The sequence below is a fragment of the Podarcis muralis genome, chromosome 10, assembly GCF_964188315.1.
Source record: "Podarcis muralis chromosome 10, rPodMur119.hap1.1, whole genome shotgun sequence".
Taxonomy (NCBI): Eukaryota; Metazoa; Chordata; class Lepidosauria; order Squamata; family Lacertidae; genus Podarcis; species Podarcis muralis.
The window spans coordinates 25,134,667-25,154,387 of record NC_135664.1 but is presented as its reverse complement, the minus strand read 5'-3'; the positions used below and the strand labels follow the sequence as shown (position 1 = coordinate 25,154,387).

At 41.6% G+C, this 19,721-nt stretch overlaps 1 protein-coding gene across 7 annotated transcripts in view; it reads right to left on the bottom strand.

Annotated features, from left to right (window-relative positions):
• The window catches only part of DOCK4 (dedicator of cytokinesis 4), a 245,305-nt gene that overhangs the window by 151,445 nt on the left and 74,139 nt on the right, over nt 1-19,721 (bottom strand). For 6 of the 7 annotated variants that reach the window (XM_028746679.2, XM_028746677.2, XM_028746681.2 and 3 more), the window contains exons 2-6: nt 8,342-8,425; nt 6,847-6,887; nt 5,624-5,679; nt 3,955-4,051; nt 1,640-1,788 (exon numbers count right to left, since the gene is read on the bottom strand). In XM_028746679.2, coding sequence (XP_028602512.2) covers nt 1,640-1,788; nt 3,955-4,051; nt 5,624-5,679; nt 6,847-6,887; nt 8,342-8,425 — 427 coding nt within the window. Of the gene's footprint in view, nt 1-1,639; nt 1,789-3,954; nt 4,052-5,623; nt 5,680-6,846; nt 6,888-8,341; nt 8,426-19,721 lie in introns of those variants that run through there. The other variant, XM_077934639.1, reaches the window with a different exon arrangement.

The window sequence follows — 19,721 nt, the reverse complement described above, 5'->3', positions numbered from 1 at the left end:
TTCAGCCTCTGTTGCCACTGTCCCAAATAATTTTGAGATGAGAGAAGCCCACTGTGTTTATTTTTTCCTACAGCGTCGTGTCTAGAATAGAGATGAGCTGGTTAGTTTTTTCAAACCCTGCAAGGTGCTGTCAAGATCAGTGGGAGGCTTACCTGGCAACATTCAGATCACATTCAGCGTCAACACATAACAGTATGAATTTTTCATTTCCGAAATAGGTGACGGTATTATGCATTTAGTAAAAGCGAAGTGAAAGGCTTTGATATGGCACGGGTTTAGCAAGCACAGAAACACAAAGGCTTGTTTGCTATAAAAACTTTAACACGGCATGTTGATTTACTGTATGTCTGCAAGCAAATATTCAGATGAGAGCAAAAGGCAAAGGTTTTCTGAATTCCTTCTGCCTTTGTGGAATTTTATTTTGCCGTTTATAATTTGAGATTATCCGTACAGATAGAAAGCAATCTGGCTGTGCCCATGGCCAAATGAAACTCAATTCTGGTGCAAGACACTCAGCTGTTTTGTGGTCGCAGTCAAGAAGAAGCATTAATGAGACTAGGTTGTACAGTTGGAGTTCCACTTGTGCAATAGGCTTCTGTTTCCTCTCCTCCCTCACAAACACCCAAAATCTGCTCCAGAGGCTCCTCTAACCCTTCAGAGCTGATTTTGATGGCACCGGGGGGGGGGGGCTGGAGGCACCAGTAGAAGAAGAGAAACAGGAATTTCTGTTGCACTTTAATAAATAACATTGCAAATATAAATGCACAATAATGCTTGAGGACACCACCACTGTGAAGGCCCCTTCATACACTAATCCAGGGGAACTGGAGTCTCTTGCCCTTGCGGGAATTGCATGCTGCTAGGGGATGTGTGTAAATACACATACAGAGATGGTTGTGAAGGTCTTTCGAAACCTCTTGGGCAGGTACCAAATTGTGGGAAAGCCTTATGCAATCCTCCTCTGTTGCATGGAATATTTGCACTCTCCAGTGACGTGAGAGCACACAGACAGCAATTCATACTTAAGGCTTTTATTTCAGCAGGTATTTTAACTGAACTTTCAATTTTAATGTTTAGCTGGATTATTATTATTATTATTATTATTATTATTATTATTATTATTATTATTATTATCATTGCATTGTTAAGTAGCCTGTACAGCACTTAGAAGGCTGTAAATAAGCAGTGTATAAACTGCCGGAATAAATAAGAAAACTGGACAACAAGCAGAAGCAAAAAAACCCAAAACCCTTGAGTGAAGTTCCAGTCAAGGTGTGACTGTTTCCCATCTTCTGTTTTCCACTGCAGAAAAGTCACTGTTGTCAGGGATGGAGATGAAATGAAAGGCACAAAGCTGCAGGTGGAAGGGACAGGATGAGAGTTTCCCTCTTGTGTGCAGACCTGCCTTTCACTTAAACAAGAGGCTTCCCGGAGACTGACCATTTCTTTTCCCAAGGCAGCTAAAAGGACATACATTTTTCACGAGCATCAGTAATGGTGATGGACCGGCCCCCCCTTTAAACCTTCCTGTGTAAAAGCTGCCTGCTCTTCATGTTGCTTCCTTTTAATTGCCTTGTAATAAATAAATGCAATGAATGGAGGAAAACACAACTGGTTTTGTATATCATCTCTTACTCACTCGTTGCCCCAGTCCAAGCGAGCAGTGATGTGCCTTTTGACATCCTTCATCCTATCATGGGTGAGATGGCCGACGAGCACCTGCCGTCGTAGGTCTAGGATTTCATTCATTATATGCCATAGTCGGTGAAAGAGATCCCCTTCATTTCTCTGTCAAATATATATAAAACCAAATTCTTAGCCTTCTGAAGTTTGGTACAGAGATTAAGAAATGCAAAATAAAACAAAGAACACTTTTGCTTCTCTAGAGTATTCTGTTCCTCGGTTTGCAGAAACATATATATATACAGTCATACCTTGGAAGTCGAACGGAATCCATTCTGGAAGTCGGTTCGACTTCCAAAATGTTTGGAAACCAAAGCACGGCTTTTGATTGGCTGCAGGAAGCTCCTGCAGCCAATCAGAAGCCACGGAAGCCCTGTAAGACGTTCGGCTTCCAAAGAACATTCGCAAACCGGAAGACTCATTTCCGGGTTTGTGGAGTTCGGACTGTACATCTTGCTCTGTAACTGTGTAAAAGTATAGTCTTGTAATAGACTTGATCCCTACCCCTCAAACTCCTCCGCACTCCCAAATTGCCTCCTTATCTTGACATATAAAACTTTTGTTCAGGGGGGTGAGGTCAAGCAGTTGGATGGTTGCTGTGGCTCCAAGGCCACATTCCCAGCATGTTCGCACTCCTGTCTCAGCAATGACTTGGGCTTGGTCATGTCTACATGTATGTCTACCATAATGCAGAGAAAGGAACTTGACCCCAAAGTGCCAGCGTAGCGTGGGGGTGCAGGGGGGGCTGGCCGCACCGGGCGCAACATCTGGGGTTAGGGCAAATCCATGGGTTAGGGGGCACAAATCCACAGGTTAGGGGGCGCAAATCCACGGGTTGGGGGCACAAATTACTTGCCTTGCCCCGGGTGCTGACAACCCACGCTACGCCGCTGGTGCCAGCTGCCCACTTACTACCTTCCTTCTACCCTTTATAGCATGAATAAGGATGATGAAAACTAGATGGTTCCCATTCTCTGCACCCCATATGTCTTGGTTACATGTGATATTTTTCTATGTACAGTAAGGGCACACAACAATCCCATATCTTCTGCTGCTTATAGGCTGTTATCAGGAAGCAAGGCAAATGTCTGAAATGGTCTCTGGTCATTCCAATAAACTTTATTGAATAGAAGGATTATAGTCTAAGGACTCTCATATGGATTGGAATGAATATTTTAAAGTCACCAATGGCACTGTGTCGTTTTAATGTTGGTAGTACATTGGATTTCACTTTGAATCTGTTAGATTAGCTTTGTGCAAGTACTGTTTAGGCTGTTATTTTCAAGAATTCAAGGTCAGTCTTTCTGCTACTTTTGTGCATCAAAGCAGGCTTCTTTCTTTGTAAAAAAAATCTGCTTTATCTCAATTCAAAGTGCAAACATGCAAGATACTTTTTTTTTTTTTAAAGGTCAGGTTTACTTCTAACATTTTGTTATCTAGTCTTTACCTTCACTCCTAAAATTAATCCAACTGACTCAAGAATTGGGCTATTTGCAAGAAAGCAGCTGTCACCTAAATGTCTCCTTATGGAACAAGCATTATATACATAAAAGGATGTGATTCGCATAGTAGGTAAAGGTAAAGGGACCCCTGACCATTAGGTCCAATCGTGGCTGACTCTGGGGTTGCGGCACTCATCTTGCTTTATTGGCCGAGGGAGCCGGCGTACAGCTTCTGGGTCATGTGGCCAGCATGACTAAGCCACTTCTGGCGAACCAGAGCAGCGCACGGAAATGCCGTTTACCTTCCCGCTGGAGCGGTACCTATTTATCTACTTGCACTTTGACGTGCTTTCAAACTGCTAGGTTGGCAGGAGCAGGGAGCGAGCAACGGGAGCTCACCCCGTCGCGGGGATTCAAACCACAGACCTTCTGATCGGCAAGTCCTAGGCTCTGTGGTTTACCCACAACTAAATTCTCATGCTAGTATTATGTTTAGAATTATGGCTGCTGAACTATGACTATGCCTGGAGAACCCAAAAGATTATCTCCACACTTTGCCTGGCAGCAACAATCATCAGCTTGGGGAAAATCAGAGAACTTCATCCAGGTACCCTCTTTCCCTGTCCCACCCCAACATTATTAAAGCTGAACTCACTGACCACACACAGGGCTTTCAACATTTTTTATGAAATAACTGGTTTACCATTTTAGATTTGTTTTTTAAATAATAAAATACTTAGATTTGTTTTTTAAATAATAAAATAAAATAAAACCACTTTATTGCTTTATTCCTAAAATTGTTTCCAGAATAGGCACATGGTGCATTTACCACATAAAGTTGTTTCCACATCGTTCCCCAGTCTCTTAAAGTTGACGTCATCTCTGTGATAACCGAATCTTCTGTGGGAACAACCATTTCAAACTGCCTGTTGCCATCAAAAGAAATACAATATCCAGCATTAAAATGGCTTACTTTTACTAAGCAGTTTAAGATCACAAAACCAGGTTGGGATTACCGAACTGGTATGCAGTTTCCTTCAGTTTATAATCCCTAAGAACTTTTGAACATTAATGGAGACTGAGAAACTGACTCTAACATGCTGTTCTGTGATAATTCTGCAGCAAAGTATCATTGCAATGGACCATCAGGCATTCTGCTTGGTCTACACCACAGTGTGGAAACATCATAACCAAGAGCCTTTCCAGTATGCAGGCTCTGCTAAGAAGTTTTAATTATTGTTATTCTGCCAGAATGGTTTTGTTTTTGGCAGGTGTATTCTAGAGTGGGTCACTGATGCAATAATAATGTTTGAGTGAGTGTTTGAGTGAGTGAGTGAGTGAGTGAGTGAGTGAGCGAGTGATTGTGGACCATCCACACATAATTCCACTTTGTTAGTTGTTCTGTTATGCTTCCCCAGTGTTATTGTCTTATTGGCATCTAGAGGGATACTGTTGCACTATATTGCAACTAAAGTAGGTCAAAACCACATCAACCATGTTACTTAAAAGGGTGGAATTTATAGTGTTCAATCTATTGGCCTTTGTAATATGTTACTTTCTGGTGCTTAGATAATAGTTTACTATATTTACTATGAATTTCCTGCGCAATTTTGTAGCAGATTTTTGTGTGTGTCATGTTTGTTTTGGATACTAAAGAAGTTGATAGTTGTGTTGCTCATTATTTAAACTTTTAAATCTATGTTGCAAACTGCTTAGAGTTGTGCTTAAATATAAGTGGTATTTAAGTTGTCCAAATAAATAAATATATAACCCATAATATTTGTGGTTAGAAACGTTATAGGATTTCAGTAGGAAGACATGGGATATGCCCTGATTGGAAACAAAACAGTATATCTGGCCTGAAAATTTTTGCAGGACCGAAAACAGAAGATTATGCAGAACCACACCGATACCATCATGAGCACAAATCCTATGAATGCACAATTAAAATGACATCTGGAGTCTTTCAGTGACTGATATTGTTAACCACCAATAATATTTGCACTCCAAAATAAGCTCCATTACATCTGGTGCAAGGGAATAAAAGAGTCCCGTGATAGTTTAAAGATTAACATGACTCCTAATCATGGTTAAGAGACCAACAGTGCCTCAACAGGTTGCAGACTCCTTCCCCTCATTCATGTGAAATTCTACCTCCCTTTCATTTTGGAAACTAACTGTGCTGCAAAATTACACTTGCCCTGCCCTTTCCCCTAATCATAGTTACTCTAACGCAGTTTTCAAACCCATATCTCTGATTGCATGGCTAGTTTAAATAAAGTGATGCTGCGCCATAGTTAAAAAGGCTGGTGGCTACACAAACGCATAGGGCACTCCCAATTTCCCACCCATCTACACCAGGCCTTTAAGGTGCCATGGGCTTCACTTTGAAAGATTTATCCGTTTTCAACACAATTCTTACAGCAGCCTTCCCCTTTCCCCACTGCTGCTTTATAGCCTTTGCCAAAATTTCAGAAAATCCCAAAATCTCCACCTACCCTTTGTTCTTAACACATGCATTTTTCAAGTGAATATAGCTGGATGGGAAGATACCCTGAAAGAGAAAAGGAGCTAAATAAGCGCAACAGACCACCAAAGAGAAGGAGATGGAAGAATGAATGCATTATGGCATGAATGCATTATTGAAGAGAAAAACTGGGTCCATACTATGGAAGACGTTTGCACTATTATTGCAAAACTTGTTGGAAGGCAATACCGTACAGTAGAACTTTCTGTATTCAAATGGTCCAAGAGAGCATTATTGTTCGGTCCCAGCAACTCAGGTAAAGAGTGAGGACTGAGGTGTCAGAAAAATTCACAGGTCCACTTACGAATCAGGAGCAGTGGTTGAGAAGCATCTGCTATCACCGTAACATTGCTCATCTCTTCGCACCTGCCACCATTGTCCCTCACTGACATTTCAGAGAGTGTGTGTGTTAGGAAGGTTGTTTAATAGAGAATAACTGTGAGAACAGGTCTGATTCAGCTGGGCTTTTCTTATGTTCTTATGTCCCTGAACTACACGAAGTGGCTGGTGAGTAGCTAAGCTGCTGAATTAATTATCTGCAATTCCACTTCCTCCTGATAAACTACTTCATGTGAGACAGATCCTATCCCTTCAGAGCCTTTGTTCCCTCCTCGTTCTTCAAACCTAATAATAATAATAATAATAATAATAATAATAATAATAATAATAGTAATAATTTATACCCTGCCCATCTGGGTGCTCTCAATACAATATTAAAAACCACGATAAAAACATGATAAAGTATCAAACATTAAAAACTTCACCAAACAGGGCTGCCTTCAGATGTTTTCTAAAAGTCAGGTAGTTGTTTATTTCTTTGACATTTGATGGGTGCCACTACCGAGAAGGCCCTCTGTCTGGTTCCCTGTAACTTCAGTGAGGGAACTGCCAGAAGGCCCTCAGAGCTGGACCTCAGTGTCTGGGCAGAATGATGGGGGTGGAGACGCTCCTTCAGGTATACACAGGGTGTGTGTGTGTGTGTGTGTGTGTGTGTGTGTGTGTGTGTGTTCTTCTTTTTTCTAGTGCTACTATCATCAGGCTACCCCAGGCTACAGCCACTTTTTTATGCCTTAAACGTTACTGCTACTTGGTTATGCTAAATAGCTTGGTTTTTGTGTGGCAGCTTTATAATTCATTTGAGTATTTCAGCGTCATTTTACATGCATTTCAGGTGAGCAACAAAAGTGGTTTTACCTTGAGGTTGGGGTTTTTTAAGGCAAATCCTCTGTACCAGCCTGTAGAAAAATAATAACAATTGATATGTAAACTTACATTTTATCTGAAAAACTCTCTGACATCAACAATACAATGTCATCTACAATAATAAAAGTGGCAGATGGATTCATAGCGTGCTATTGTGTCAGCAGCGACACATAACGCAAATCTCATACCCTTTAATGGGTCTTGTGCAGAAAGAAAAATGTTCACAATTGAAGTTTCCACCCCCACAAGTTTTTAACTAGCACAAACTAACGCCCATTTTAAAAAAACCAGAGAGTTGTAAATAACAGCACATAAATAAATAGATATCCTTTCAGCACTGGTATGAAAAGGAGAATCTGAAACATAGCAGAGGGCATGCATTTATATTTCCTTTGTCTAACAGACAGAAATTTAACCCATTAAATCAAGAGAGAAAAGAACTCTAGTCTCATGGCCAGGGCTTTTATTCAGCCAGAACTCACAGGAATTCAGTTTCGGCACTTCTCAGGTGGGAGCCATTGCCATTATAAGAGAACAAGGAAAGTGTTCATGGTAGGGTTGCCATATTTTGGCAAAGTTGTCGAGCTTTTTTTAATGGGTTGCCATAGGTCTGGATCTTCCTGGACTGCAGTGATTTTCGCCCAGACACTATTTGTGGCTGCTTGAATTCCAGCTATGTCCAGGAAGTTCCAAACGTATGGCAACCCTAGTTCCTTGTGATGTCTAGCACCTTTTTTCTAGAAAAATAGCCCTGCTCATGGCATTTCTAAAGCTACACCTTTTTCCCAACAAGCACACATTTTTGGAATAATACAGTTTAGCATCCAGTATCACATGAGCGGTACTAGATGCTTTACCCAAAGATTTTGGTGTTATTTTTCCTTACCTCTGCAGGAGGTGACTGACAATGTACAGTCATACCTCGGGTTACAGGTGCTTCAGGTTGCATTTTTTTGGGTTACGGACCCGCCAAAACCCAGAAGTACCAGAATGGGTTACTTCTGGGTTTCGGCAGTTGCGCATGCACAGAAGCGCTGAATTGCAACTTCCGCATGCGCAGACGAGCCGCTGCAGGTTGCAAACGTGCACCCCGCACGGATCACGTTTGCAACCCGAGTGTCCACTTTACTTGTTTATAATTTGGAGTAGTGTCTAGATTTTGCTTTCACGGCTACTGAAAATGCCTACTGTACATAAAATAATTATTTCCCCACTGACCATAGTTGCTTTCTCCACAGTATCTGGGTGACTGGACTAATTCTGATATATTTTGGGTTAGAAACATTTAATTTTGTAGGCGATTTCCTGTTACAACGGCATGTCCAAACTCTGTTGCCTTTTCTCATCGAAGATTAAAGTTGGTCTTTCCCCCATTAAATAGGCACTCATCTAGAGCAAACACACTGATCCTGCCTCAGTGTAATGAGGTGAAATGACCTTGGACAACCTTCCCACCAGACAGTCCTGTACTAATGTCAACACTTACCATCACATTTCTCCAGTATTTGAACAGTGTCTCCAATCTCCAGTGATAAGCCATGGGGAACTGCTCCTCGAAAACTTGCAATTACTGAAAGAGATATTAAATTCCAATTAAACATATATATATTTTTAACAAGCCACATGTTTGCCATTCAGCTTTCACTATAAGGAAAAGCATGGCCATTAATGAACTATTTTTTCTAAAACACATAGTAATATAAGATGTATTCATGGGCATAGCCGGGGGGGGGGGCAGCTGCCCCCTCAATAAAAATCAATAAAAATACATAGCTAACTGAGGTTCTGCCTCCCCATACAAAAGGCCTGCCCCCTCCCTCACAAAAATCCTAGCTACACCCATGGATGTATCTACTATAAAAATATCAGATTATGGTTTTAGTGGGTAGGTGGCAAGAGCTTCTTTTTTCTTACTTTTACCCAATAAAAGAAAAAGGCGTTCCCTTAACAATAAGTAACAGAAACATGAGCAGTTTCTAGTATAAGGGGGGGGGGGAGTCTCTTCATATCACTATGAATAGAGCTGCAAAAATATGCAGACAAATTCATAGTAAAATCTAGGGCTGTGCTTAGATACTTAATGGTCCCTTTATTATAAATCTAGATAAAACCTGTAGCAATTAGATAATGACAAAACATACTGAGTATGAGAAGGAATGTGTTTTATTTTGTATTTCTCTTTTGGGGATTTATTTATTTATTTTGCTGGTTTTCAGGTGAGAAAAGGTATAGAAATCAGTGGGGGGGGGGTTAAGTGAAAAGGGGATTTTTTTCCCCTTGCACCCCCCACTAAGGATCTCAATTGCCACAATATTTTAGGATGCCCCAACTCATGGTTGCAATTAGCCTTGCTAATTTCTGTGTTAATTTTTATTCTGATCCACTTCCCTTGGCCAAGGTTTATTGAGCTTTTTTCTTTTTGCAAAATCTCCCCCCAAACACTAAGTTTTTGAGGGCTTTTGGGGGGAAAATATACACTTCCAATTTGAGCTGCCATGCATCCGGAATTTCCCGGACACTTTAACCAATTTCTGAAAAATCCACCTGGGTGTTGTTTTCGGAGAACGAATCCGGGATATGTCCGGAAAGTTCTGGACGTATGGCAGCACAATTTTTAATGGACTAGCATGGGGTTTAAATGTGATTGTAGCAATCTTACGAGTCTCATGGAACTTTGTACAGGCTAAACTAAAAAAAAGTAGGAGAGAGTGACTTTACAGGGTCATTCCTAAAATGAGGAGTACAAATGCTGAAAGGGACTGCTAGAGCATTTAAGTTCCCTGCAAAAGATCAGATACATGGAATCTCTATTGCCCTCCTTTTTACATGAATGTTTCAAAGGGACTTTACCTGCACTTCAGTTTTGTTTTCTAAAATGTGGGCAAAAACAAATTTGTGGGTGGAGAAGGGAAAAGATAAATATGTTAGACACTGGTAATCCATTTATCTTTTTTTATGTTAACCAGTGGATATAGTAATACTGGTAAAGAAATATCAATTTGGGCCAAAACTTGTGCTCTCCTCCATAATCTCACAGCTGAAATCAGCAACTGTAAGAAGCTAAATAGACAAAACTAAGGGTGCAACAAGAATGAAAGGAAATCCATCAGACTGGCTGAGAAAGCAAGACTCCAGTAAGGAGGAAGCAGCTGTGGAATTGCAGATGTGCACGGAGAATTACTTATCAGCCCAATCAAGGAACTGCAATGATCTTTCAAGTCCCAGCTACATGACAAATTGCCTTTAAAGTACCAGCTGCTCTCTCAAAGACACTGCTTGTGAGTTAAGTCCCACAATAGGAAGGAGGGGAGGAAGGAGGGCAGCGCACAAGGTCAATGGCGCCCTTAAACAGTAATCCTGAAGACACTTCCTCTTCAGCCTCCCGGTTGTGAGCTGTACAAAACAACTATCTTTACAAAATAGCCTTTCTAAAGGCGGAAATCATCCCGTCTCAGCAGAAGCAAGAGCCGTCTCAGCCGAAACTTAGCACGGCTGGAAGCAAACTTTCCTAGGCAATGCCAGTATTAAAACAATTGTCATTGTTATGTGTCTCGTTATGGATAATGGCAATCCATACAGTGCGTACGAACCCACGGCACAAAGGGGCACCATTTCAAATTCCCACAGCAGCAGTGGTAGCAGAGGGGAAGGCTTGTTTAAGGACTCGCTCTTCAGTGTCAAACTGGAAAAATACAGGGGCTTGGGGTCTATGATAAGTCAGAAGGGAAGTTACCTATTCAGAAACTTCTCCCGGGAGTGTGAATCAGAGGGCTCTCCTGAACAATGTGGGAACAAGTACACTGGGCAGCAGAGAGGAAAGGAAACTTGCCTTTCATAAATCTCTTCCCAATCATTTAATATTACAATCGAAATCGGACTATTTTAGGAACATTTGGGGGTTGTCCTTTGTACCTTCAATTGTTGTGCAGTTATCAACGCAGAACTGTCAACACAATAGCCTATTACGATTATTTGGAAAAAACAAAGGGATTCAAGGGTTCAGCATGAATTCAGTATGCATTCCATGCATTCCGTCCACATAATTGTTCACAATAATAGTACAGTGGTACCTTGGTTCGCAACCGCTTTGGATTACAACCGTTTTGGATTACAACCACGTCAAACCCGGAAGTACGTGTCCCTTTTTTTGGATTACAAAAAAAAAAAAAATTGGATTACAACCAATTTTTGGGGGGGAGCCCCATTGACGAAAGTGTGCTTTGGGTTACAACCTGTTTTGGTTTACAAACGGACCTCCGGAACAGATTGTGGTTGTAAACCAAGGTACCACTGTACGTCGAAACAGTTAAATTGCTGAGAGATCCAGAGATCCTGATGGTTAACCTATCAGGACCGCGTGATGGAGGTGTGTGAGGAACCAGGGTAAAGTGGACTGAGTTTGTGAAATGGACAGGGTTTTGAAACTAGGCCAGGGCCACAACTTCCTCACTTCTGCTTCAGAAAGAGTGAAACAGCAAAGTAAAATCCTATTATTTGTGTGTTGCAGAATACCTCTTTACACTTACAAACCTAATAATAATAATGGTTACTATTATTATTTATTATTTCTTCCCCAGCCACTCTGGGCGGCTTCCAACAAAAGATTAAAACAACATTAAAACACCTGTCATTAAAAACTTCCCTAAACAGGGCTGAGATAATGTATCCCAGAAGACTCTTGTGGTCTTACACTTGGGGGATTGCAAGCTTGTTAACTTTGTAATGACCATGAGATATGCACGTGTATTTGTTAACAATGTTTATCCAGGCCTTTGGAGCATAGAGGCTCTTGCTGAATAGCTCAGTTGGTTGAGCATGAGACTCCTAATCTCAGAGTCATGGATTCGAGTCCTATGTTGGGCATCGCAGGGGGTTGGACTAAATGATTCTTGTGGTCCAATTCTATGATTCTATGAAGGCATTAACCGCTGCAATCTGAATGAGGTTTTGATTGATTGTTTAAATGTGTTGTGATTAATTGTGTTATTTTATGTTCACTGCCCTGAGCTACCTTTCAGGAGGAAGCATTGGGGAAAATAACTAACTAAATAAATGCATTTGTTCCCTAACTTAAGCTGCAATCCTATTTATGCTTACCCGAGAACAAGTCCCATAGGAATCATTGGGTGTCAGTCCTGAATAGACATGTAAAGGATTGTGCTATCAATTTAATTTATCTTTACTAAAATTCCTTCATGAAACACGGAAAAGTATTCTAATGTTGCAATAGTGCAATAAGAAGGAAATACAAACTCTGGGCTTTGCCCCTCCCTTTGAAAGTGCATTCTGATTTATTTATTTTTAAAAATGTAAGAAAGTGAGCAGTTGGAACATAATTAGCTACACTTACCCTTCCATACATTTTTACTATATAAACAAGCGCTGAATGTTTCGGGCTCCACTTCTTCTCTTTGCTTATATAAAAAAGCCAACTTGTTGCTAAACAAGTAACCCATTTTATCTCTATCCATAGTGCCCTATGGCTTCATACAACATGAAGATGATTTGGGCTTTTTGTTTTTGTTTTGTTTTTAAAGCAGATAAATCAAAACTACTCACACAGAGCTTTATGTTGATTTAACATAAAAGCTGGAATTATGCCAGCTATGGGCAGAGGTCACCCCTGGCTGAGAAACTTACTCTTCTTCCCTTCTCCCTCCCCATCCAACCTTCTGTTAGTGTTTGGATTTGCAAATACTGCTGGACACTGTTGCATGCTTCAAAAATACTTCCAATTTTATTCTTCTTATTCTACTGCTGTGAATGACCCTGTCCATCTGTCAAGACTAATCCTGAACATCTGTACTGGGTTGGGTTGCCATATTTCAAGAGGGGAAAACCCAAAGCACCACCTTTCGGAAATTCCTCCCAGACATCAATTCTGCCTTTGAAGTCCCGGTAATGTCTGGGGAAATCCAGGCATATGGCAGCCCTATGTCTACTGGGATGCCTGTCTACAAGACCAACATGTTGTCACATTTAATGTATTTGTTGGCGGTGCAAGTTTTACCCTAGATTAAAGGTAAAGGTAAAGGTACCCCTGCCCGTACAGGCCAGTCTTGCCAGACTCTAGGGTTGTGCGCTCAACTCACTCTATAGGCCGGGAGCCAGCGCTGTCCGCAGACACTTCCAGGTCACGTGGCCAGTGTGACATCGCTGCTCTGGCGAGCCAGCGCAGCACACGGAAACGCCGTTTACCTTCCCGCTAGTAAGTGGTCCCTATTTATCTACTTGCACCCGGGGGTGCTTTCGAACTGCTAGGTTGGCAGGCGCTGGGACCGAGCAACAGGCAAGTCCTAGGTGCTGAGGTTTTACCCACAGCGCCACCCGCGTCCCATACCTAGATTACCCTAGATTATCTGATATTAACAAGTAGAGACATCACCTTGCCAACAAAGGTCCGCATAGTTAAAGCCATGGTTTTCCCAGTAGTGATGTATGGAAGTGAGAGCTGGACCATAAGGAAGGCTGATCGCCGAAGAATTGATGCTTTTGAATGATGGTGCTGGAGGAGACTCTTGAGAGTCCCATGGACTGCAAGAAGAACAAACCTATCCATTCTTAAGGAAATCAGCCCTGAGTGCTCACTGGAAGGACAGATCGTGAAGCTGAGGCTCCAATACTTTGGCCACCTCATGAGAAGAGAAGACTCCCTGGAAAAGACCCTGATGTTGGGAAAGATGGAGGGCACAAGGAGAAGGGGACGACAGAGGACGAGATGGTTGGATAGTGTTCTCGAAGCTACCAGCATGAGTTTGACCAAACTGCGGGAGGCAGTGGAAGACAGGAGTGCCGGGCATGCTCTGGTCCATGGGGTCACAAAGAGTCGGACACGACTAAATGACTAAACAACATCTGATATTATCTCATGGGCTGCAATCCTATATCCATTTACTTGGGAGTAAGCCCCATTGAACACAATGGTACTTCTTCCTGAGTGGCCATGCTTAAGATTGAGCCGTAGGTTTCCTGATGGCTCAGCTCATGAACATGTATGAGAAAAAGGGAAGGAGATTAAACTCCATTTATATTGTATGTAACCCACCAAGTTAAAAGGGGAGAAGTGCTATGGTCCAGAAAGGTTTAACACAAAAATGCAGTGCAAGAAAGCTACAAAACTTCCCGAAACACAGGCAACAAAAGAGTGTAGGCACATTTGCAGAAAGAGGCACCCTGTCAAAAGTGATAGAACAAAGAACGAAATAAGAGTCTCGTTATTTGATCCAGCACATTCACAAGCTTTGCTGCAAAATACAGATAGAATTCTAAGAGAGGCCTCGTGCCAAGGTCATTTTCAATACAGCTAAGCCTGTGTGCCTGGCAGAATTACTCAAAAGAAGGCAGAAGTGCATAGCAGAAAGCAAAGGTGGCATCAGGCAACTGCGAAAGTAGACCAGATAGCCACAAATCCAGGTGGCAGCTCTCCAGAGGCAAGCACAGCCAGCCTCCTGGCAAACATGACACCCAGAACCACATGGATCCTTATCCTAGATAACCTGATTTCTACTGCACTTTTCAAGCAGTGGGAAGCTTTCCAGAAGCTGTCAAGGTGAGAGCATAAATTGCAAGCTTGGGAGAAAGGTACGGCTTGCCAGACGATGCAAGGTTCATTGGCGACAACAAATAATGGCTAGCTCAATACCAATTACACCAGGATTTATGGGAGGGAAGATGGGCTTCTAAAAATGCTATACTAATTATATTTATTGGTACCCAATAAGGAAGGGTTCCCTTGCAGCACTCCTGGTTCCTGACAGTTTCCTATGAGCCAGTCTTAACCCTGACTTAATCTGGAGACACAACTTTGGATGGCAATACCAAATCCACACGCATTTGCACACAGCTCACAATAGATGATGTTCACAATGGAAGTTCTTCATATTTCAAATTTATATACTCGGTTCTTATATGTAGATCAGCAGTGAGCAAGCGAAGGTTCTGTCCAACTTGGCGCAATGAAGAAGGGCTTGTGAATCTCCAAAAGAATTATTTTCAAGCAGCCATAGATTTAATTACAGTACATGAAAACATTTCTGTCTCATTTTAAAATGGGTTGTGGGTGGGCAGAGAAAACAAGGTGGAGAACGAAGATTTAAAAAAAAACAACAACCCACTAAATATTGGTCAATAGTGTAATTTATTTAAGAGGTATGTTTGTGAGGGGCGAGAGAACATTAACGGCAATTGGATTTATTTTATTGTTCCCCAATGAGAAATGAGGCACTTAAACTTCACTTGCGCAATGATCTAATTATGGAGTTTATTTCAGAGTAATATAAAAAGAATGACCCTTTAATTACATACCATACAGCAGGCAGCTGGAACAATCAGGGTGCCCAGGTCTGTTTAATACCACTTCGAAAAAGTGAGTGCTATTTCCAGTATATATTCACGCACGTACAGAGAGTAATAAAGTCTTGCGCGACCTGAAAATACTACCCCACCACGCACGCAAATTAACAAATCTATGCGAAGTAGCATAAGCCTAACACCAAATACCTTCGTCACAGAGCGCTATGGTATTCTATCAATGAGCAGGATAGCTGCAGAAGTCTGTTCTCATTAAACAGCATGAGCCCAGCTGATAAATCTCATATGCGTTGTGAAAGCCCCATAGCAAATGTCCAAGTTAACACTGCACACGTTTCCTTCCTTCATAATAGAACAAAGTTAAAGACTCAAATGCCTGCTAGCTTCTGGATATAATAAAAGTTAATGACGCTTTCCTCAGCATTCATAATCTTTCTAAGGTTTAACTGCCTTTCATTGCAGCAAGACGACAACGATCATACTATGTGTGCATGACAATACTGCAATGTAAATCTGACATAACATATGTTGCCTTCTGAGCATCTTTTGGGTGGTGGGGATTGGCTCTACGTTTTACCCATGAAAAGCACAACTCCCATTTCTTTATTTTTTCAGGTACCAAAGTTCCTTTATAGAATAAATGAAAGCGAACTAGTTTGTTTCCCCCCCCCAAAAAAAAATCTTCTAAAATTGACTTCTGTACATTGACTAGCTGTCAGATATTGACCAAATGCTTCATACTGCCATTTGAAATCTAATTGTTTTTGGTAATATTTAATATGTGGCACGCGCTGACCAGAGAACCTTTAAAAAAAAAAGTATAAAAATGTTGCACTTCATTGAAATAGAACACTATTTAGTATGAGATGGATGGCAAGCAATGCTACTTAGGTTTTTTTTGGCAATGGCTGACACCTGAAAAAATCAAAGTAGTAAAGAGACAATTTGAATTTCAAGGTAATAAGTTGTTATTGAAAATTCAAATTTTACATTTTAAATTTCACAGGCAAAATCTGGGTGCGTCAAAATGAAAATTGTGCAAACTTTCACACTGTTGCCAATACTCATTTCAGCTCTAAATTACAGGATAGTCCTTATTTTGTATCATGTCTGCTTTTTGAGACACAATTGGGCAATCACAATCTTATATTATTGATTCCTACCTTGCTTTTAAGAGTACAGCATTCTGTAAAGCAACTTTCTCATTCCACCTCACAACACCTCTGTGAGGTAGGTCATTAATAATTCCATTTTACAGACCAGGAAATGAGACGAAGATAGAATAAATTGCCTAAGGCTATCCAGAGAATTCACGGCTAGGCAAGAAAAGCAGCAGTCCAATGCTACAAATGGAATTATACTACTTTTTGGTTAAAAGGGGGTGGGTGGAACAACAATTAAACTGACACAATGGAAGCCTCTCTTTAGTAATTCAAGTATAAATGGTCAGCTGCACAAAAGCACCCACTTTTTACGGTTATTGGCAACGTGGGGCCACAGTAAAAATTATTTTACACTAAAAAATATTTTATAACCCCTTATCTGAGAAAGGTTCTCAAGAGGGTGGTGGCAGTCTAGATTCAGGAAGGCATGCTTGGAGGAGACGATATATCTGCATCCGTTACTGTGTACAGTCGTACCTTGCTTCTCGAATTTAATCCATTCCAGGAGTCCGTTCGATTCCCGAAATGGTTCGGAAGCCAAGGCAAAGCTTCTGATTGGCTGTTGGAGCTTCTTGCAGCCAATCAGAAGTCACGTCGGATGTTTGGCTTCCAAAAAATGTTCGCAAACTGGAATACTCACTTCCGTGTTTGCAGCGTTCGGGAGCTGATTTGTTCAACAACTAAGGCGTTCAACTACCAAGGTACGACTGTAGCTTCAGGCTTGGTCATGGCACTGAAACTTCCTTGGTCACCCTGGCTGATGATATTTGTCGGGCGACCAGACTGAGGGAGTGCAAATCTGCTTGTTCTTCTTGACCTCTTGGCCATTTTTGATACCATTGACCACAGTATCCTTGAGGGAGTTTGGCATTTGGGTGGTGGCAGCGGTGTTGTGTTTCAGTGGTTCTATTCCTGCCTCCAGGGGTGAAAGGCGGCATACGAATTTAATAATAAACAAACAAGCAAACGTTATACAGCCAGGTTCACGATCCCTGCCTCTGTGCTAAGGTTTTGACAAAGGTTTCCAGCATCTGGCTCCAAATGGACATTTAAAAAGCAATAGAAATTCTCCACCTGTCTTTTTTTTAAAAAGCTCAAGAGTTTATTCACTGGGTAACTCCCAGGTTGAATAATGGTACATCAACTGTCAGAAATATATATATCCATGTATGTGCGTTTGTGTGTTATTATTTCTAAATGTGTCTTTTACCTGCCTGAGAAGCTGACAGATCTTCACCCTCCATTCAACACTAACTATCCATAAAAATGAGTACAGTGGTAAAAGCAGTACATTCTCTCTTCCCCTCCTCTACCCACCCCCCAGCTGAGACAAACCCATTTTCTCTGCCCATTCCTTTTCATTCTGTTAATTCAGCAAGGTCATTAGCCAAGAATCTGACAGAAGATAACTTTCCAAGAGACATAATAAATGCAAGGAAAACTTCTAGCTCGAATAAGCTAAAAGATATATATAAATAAACACTCTCAAGAAAACTGTACCAGGCATGGAAATTCAGAAGGCTGCAGCTAACGGCTACTCTGCTTCATCTCTGAGCAAGGAAAATGTATTTATTTCTTTTCCAAAAATAGGAAAGCAGCAGATCACTTGGCCTAGTTCGTTTCTGTCACCTGGACACTGCTAAACCACAATCAGATGGGAAGTCTGGTAACTCTAAACCATGGGTAGGCAAACTAATCGCCTTCTAAATCTGGCCCGCGGACGGTCCGGGAATCAGCGTGTTTTTACATGAGTATAGGAATTCGTTCATTATTATTTTTTTCAAAATATAGTCCGGCCCCCCACAAGGTCTGAGGGACAGTGGACCAACCCCCTGCTGAAAAAGTTTGCTGACCCCTGCTCTAAACAATGGTTGGAATGGGTGCACATTGTAAAGCTGAACCATGGGTAAAGTAAATGAGAAAAAGGAGGCAGAAATTCTCTCTGGAGAAGTAAACAGTGAACACATGAGTCTCTGGTCCACTCCTCTGCAGTATTACATCAGCAACAGGTCACATTCATTTCCCAAATAAATTTCTTTATGCATGGGTTTTTGCTATTAGCCTCTAACTGACAACAACAGAAAAGGGAGACTGCACAGGAACTGGAAAAAATGGAGAAAAGGAGCTTTCATTATTGACATTTATTTTAGGAATTTATATCCCGTTTTTCTTGCCAAAGTAACCCATAGCAGCTAACAATCAATGAATAAAACAACAGTAAGACAATTGAAACAAAAATATAGAGCATAAGACTTCCTCACTAAAAATCCAAAGCACTATAAAGCCAACAGCAAGCAAGCAAGCAAAATAAGGTTAGTTCTAGTTTGGTGACTGAAGTCATAGAAAGCCAAGGTTTGGCAGGCTTCCCTGGGAAGGACATAGCACCATGTTGATAACCAGTACTTTCCCTAAATGGGGCGAGAAGATACATCATGATTTTTGCAAAGTTCATGTATCATTTAACAAGTTTCAGGAGTGGAAGTAGTTTATACTGCTTCCATACCCAACAGGTTTGAGGGGACTCCCTCAGTAGGTAGCCTTTGGTAGGTCCTCTCCATTTAAATTTCCCATAATGCCGCTGAGGTGGCATCTTTCCAGGACATTGTGGGATATCTAAAATATTAGCTCGGAGCTGGGTTGTGTGTTAGTGCAGGACTAGTCCCTGTCAGGGCTCTGGGAACCTCAATAGCTGCTCAAAGATCCTGTCGCCAGGTCCACCACCACAAAAACCTGTCTCACTTGTACATTCTCCCTTTCCTTGCATCAAAGGAAGGTGTTAAAAACGACCCTCAGTATTTGTGCAAAAAAGATATCTTAACCTGCAGAGAAACTAGCCTCAAAGTCATCATGATACAGTCTAGTTCTAGAACCTCTTTTTCTTCTCAAATAATGTCTCCTTCAAAGCAGGTGGCACTGGGGTCTAAACCACTGAGCCTCTTGGACTTGCCGATCCCCACAACAGAGTGAGCTCCTGTTATTCTGTCCCAGCTCCTGCCAACCTAGCAGTTTGAAAGCATGCCTTAAACGCATGTCAGTGCAAATAGATAAATAGGTACCACTGCGACGGGAAGGTAAATGGTGTTTCCGTGTGCTCTGATTTCCGTCACAGTGCTCCGTTGTGCCAGAAGCGGTTTAGTCATGCTGGCCACATGACCCAGAAAGCTGTCTGTGGACAAATGCTGGCTCCCTCGGCCTGAAAGTGAGATGAGCGCCGCAACACCATAGTCACCTTTGACTGGACTTAACCGTCCAGGGGTTCTTTACCTTGCCTTTTAACTTCAAAGCTATCCACACCCCAACTCTGCATCTAAGGCCATACACACACTCCCATTTACTCTGCAACCAGCATGCCTCCACTGCTGTTTTGGGATGCGGTCTACAAATGACTTAACC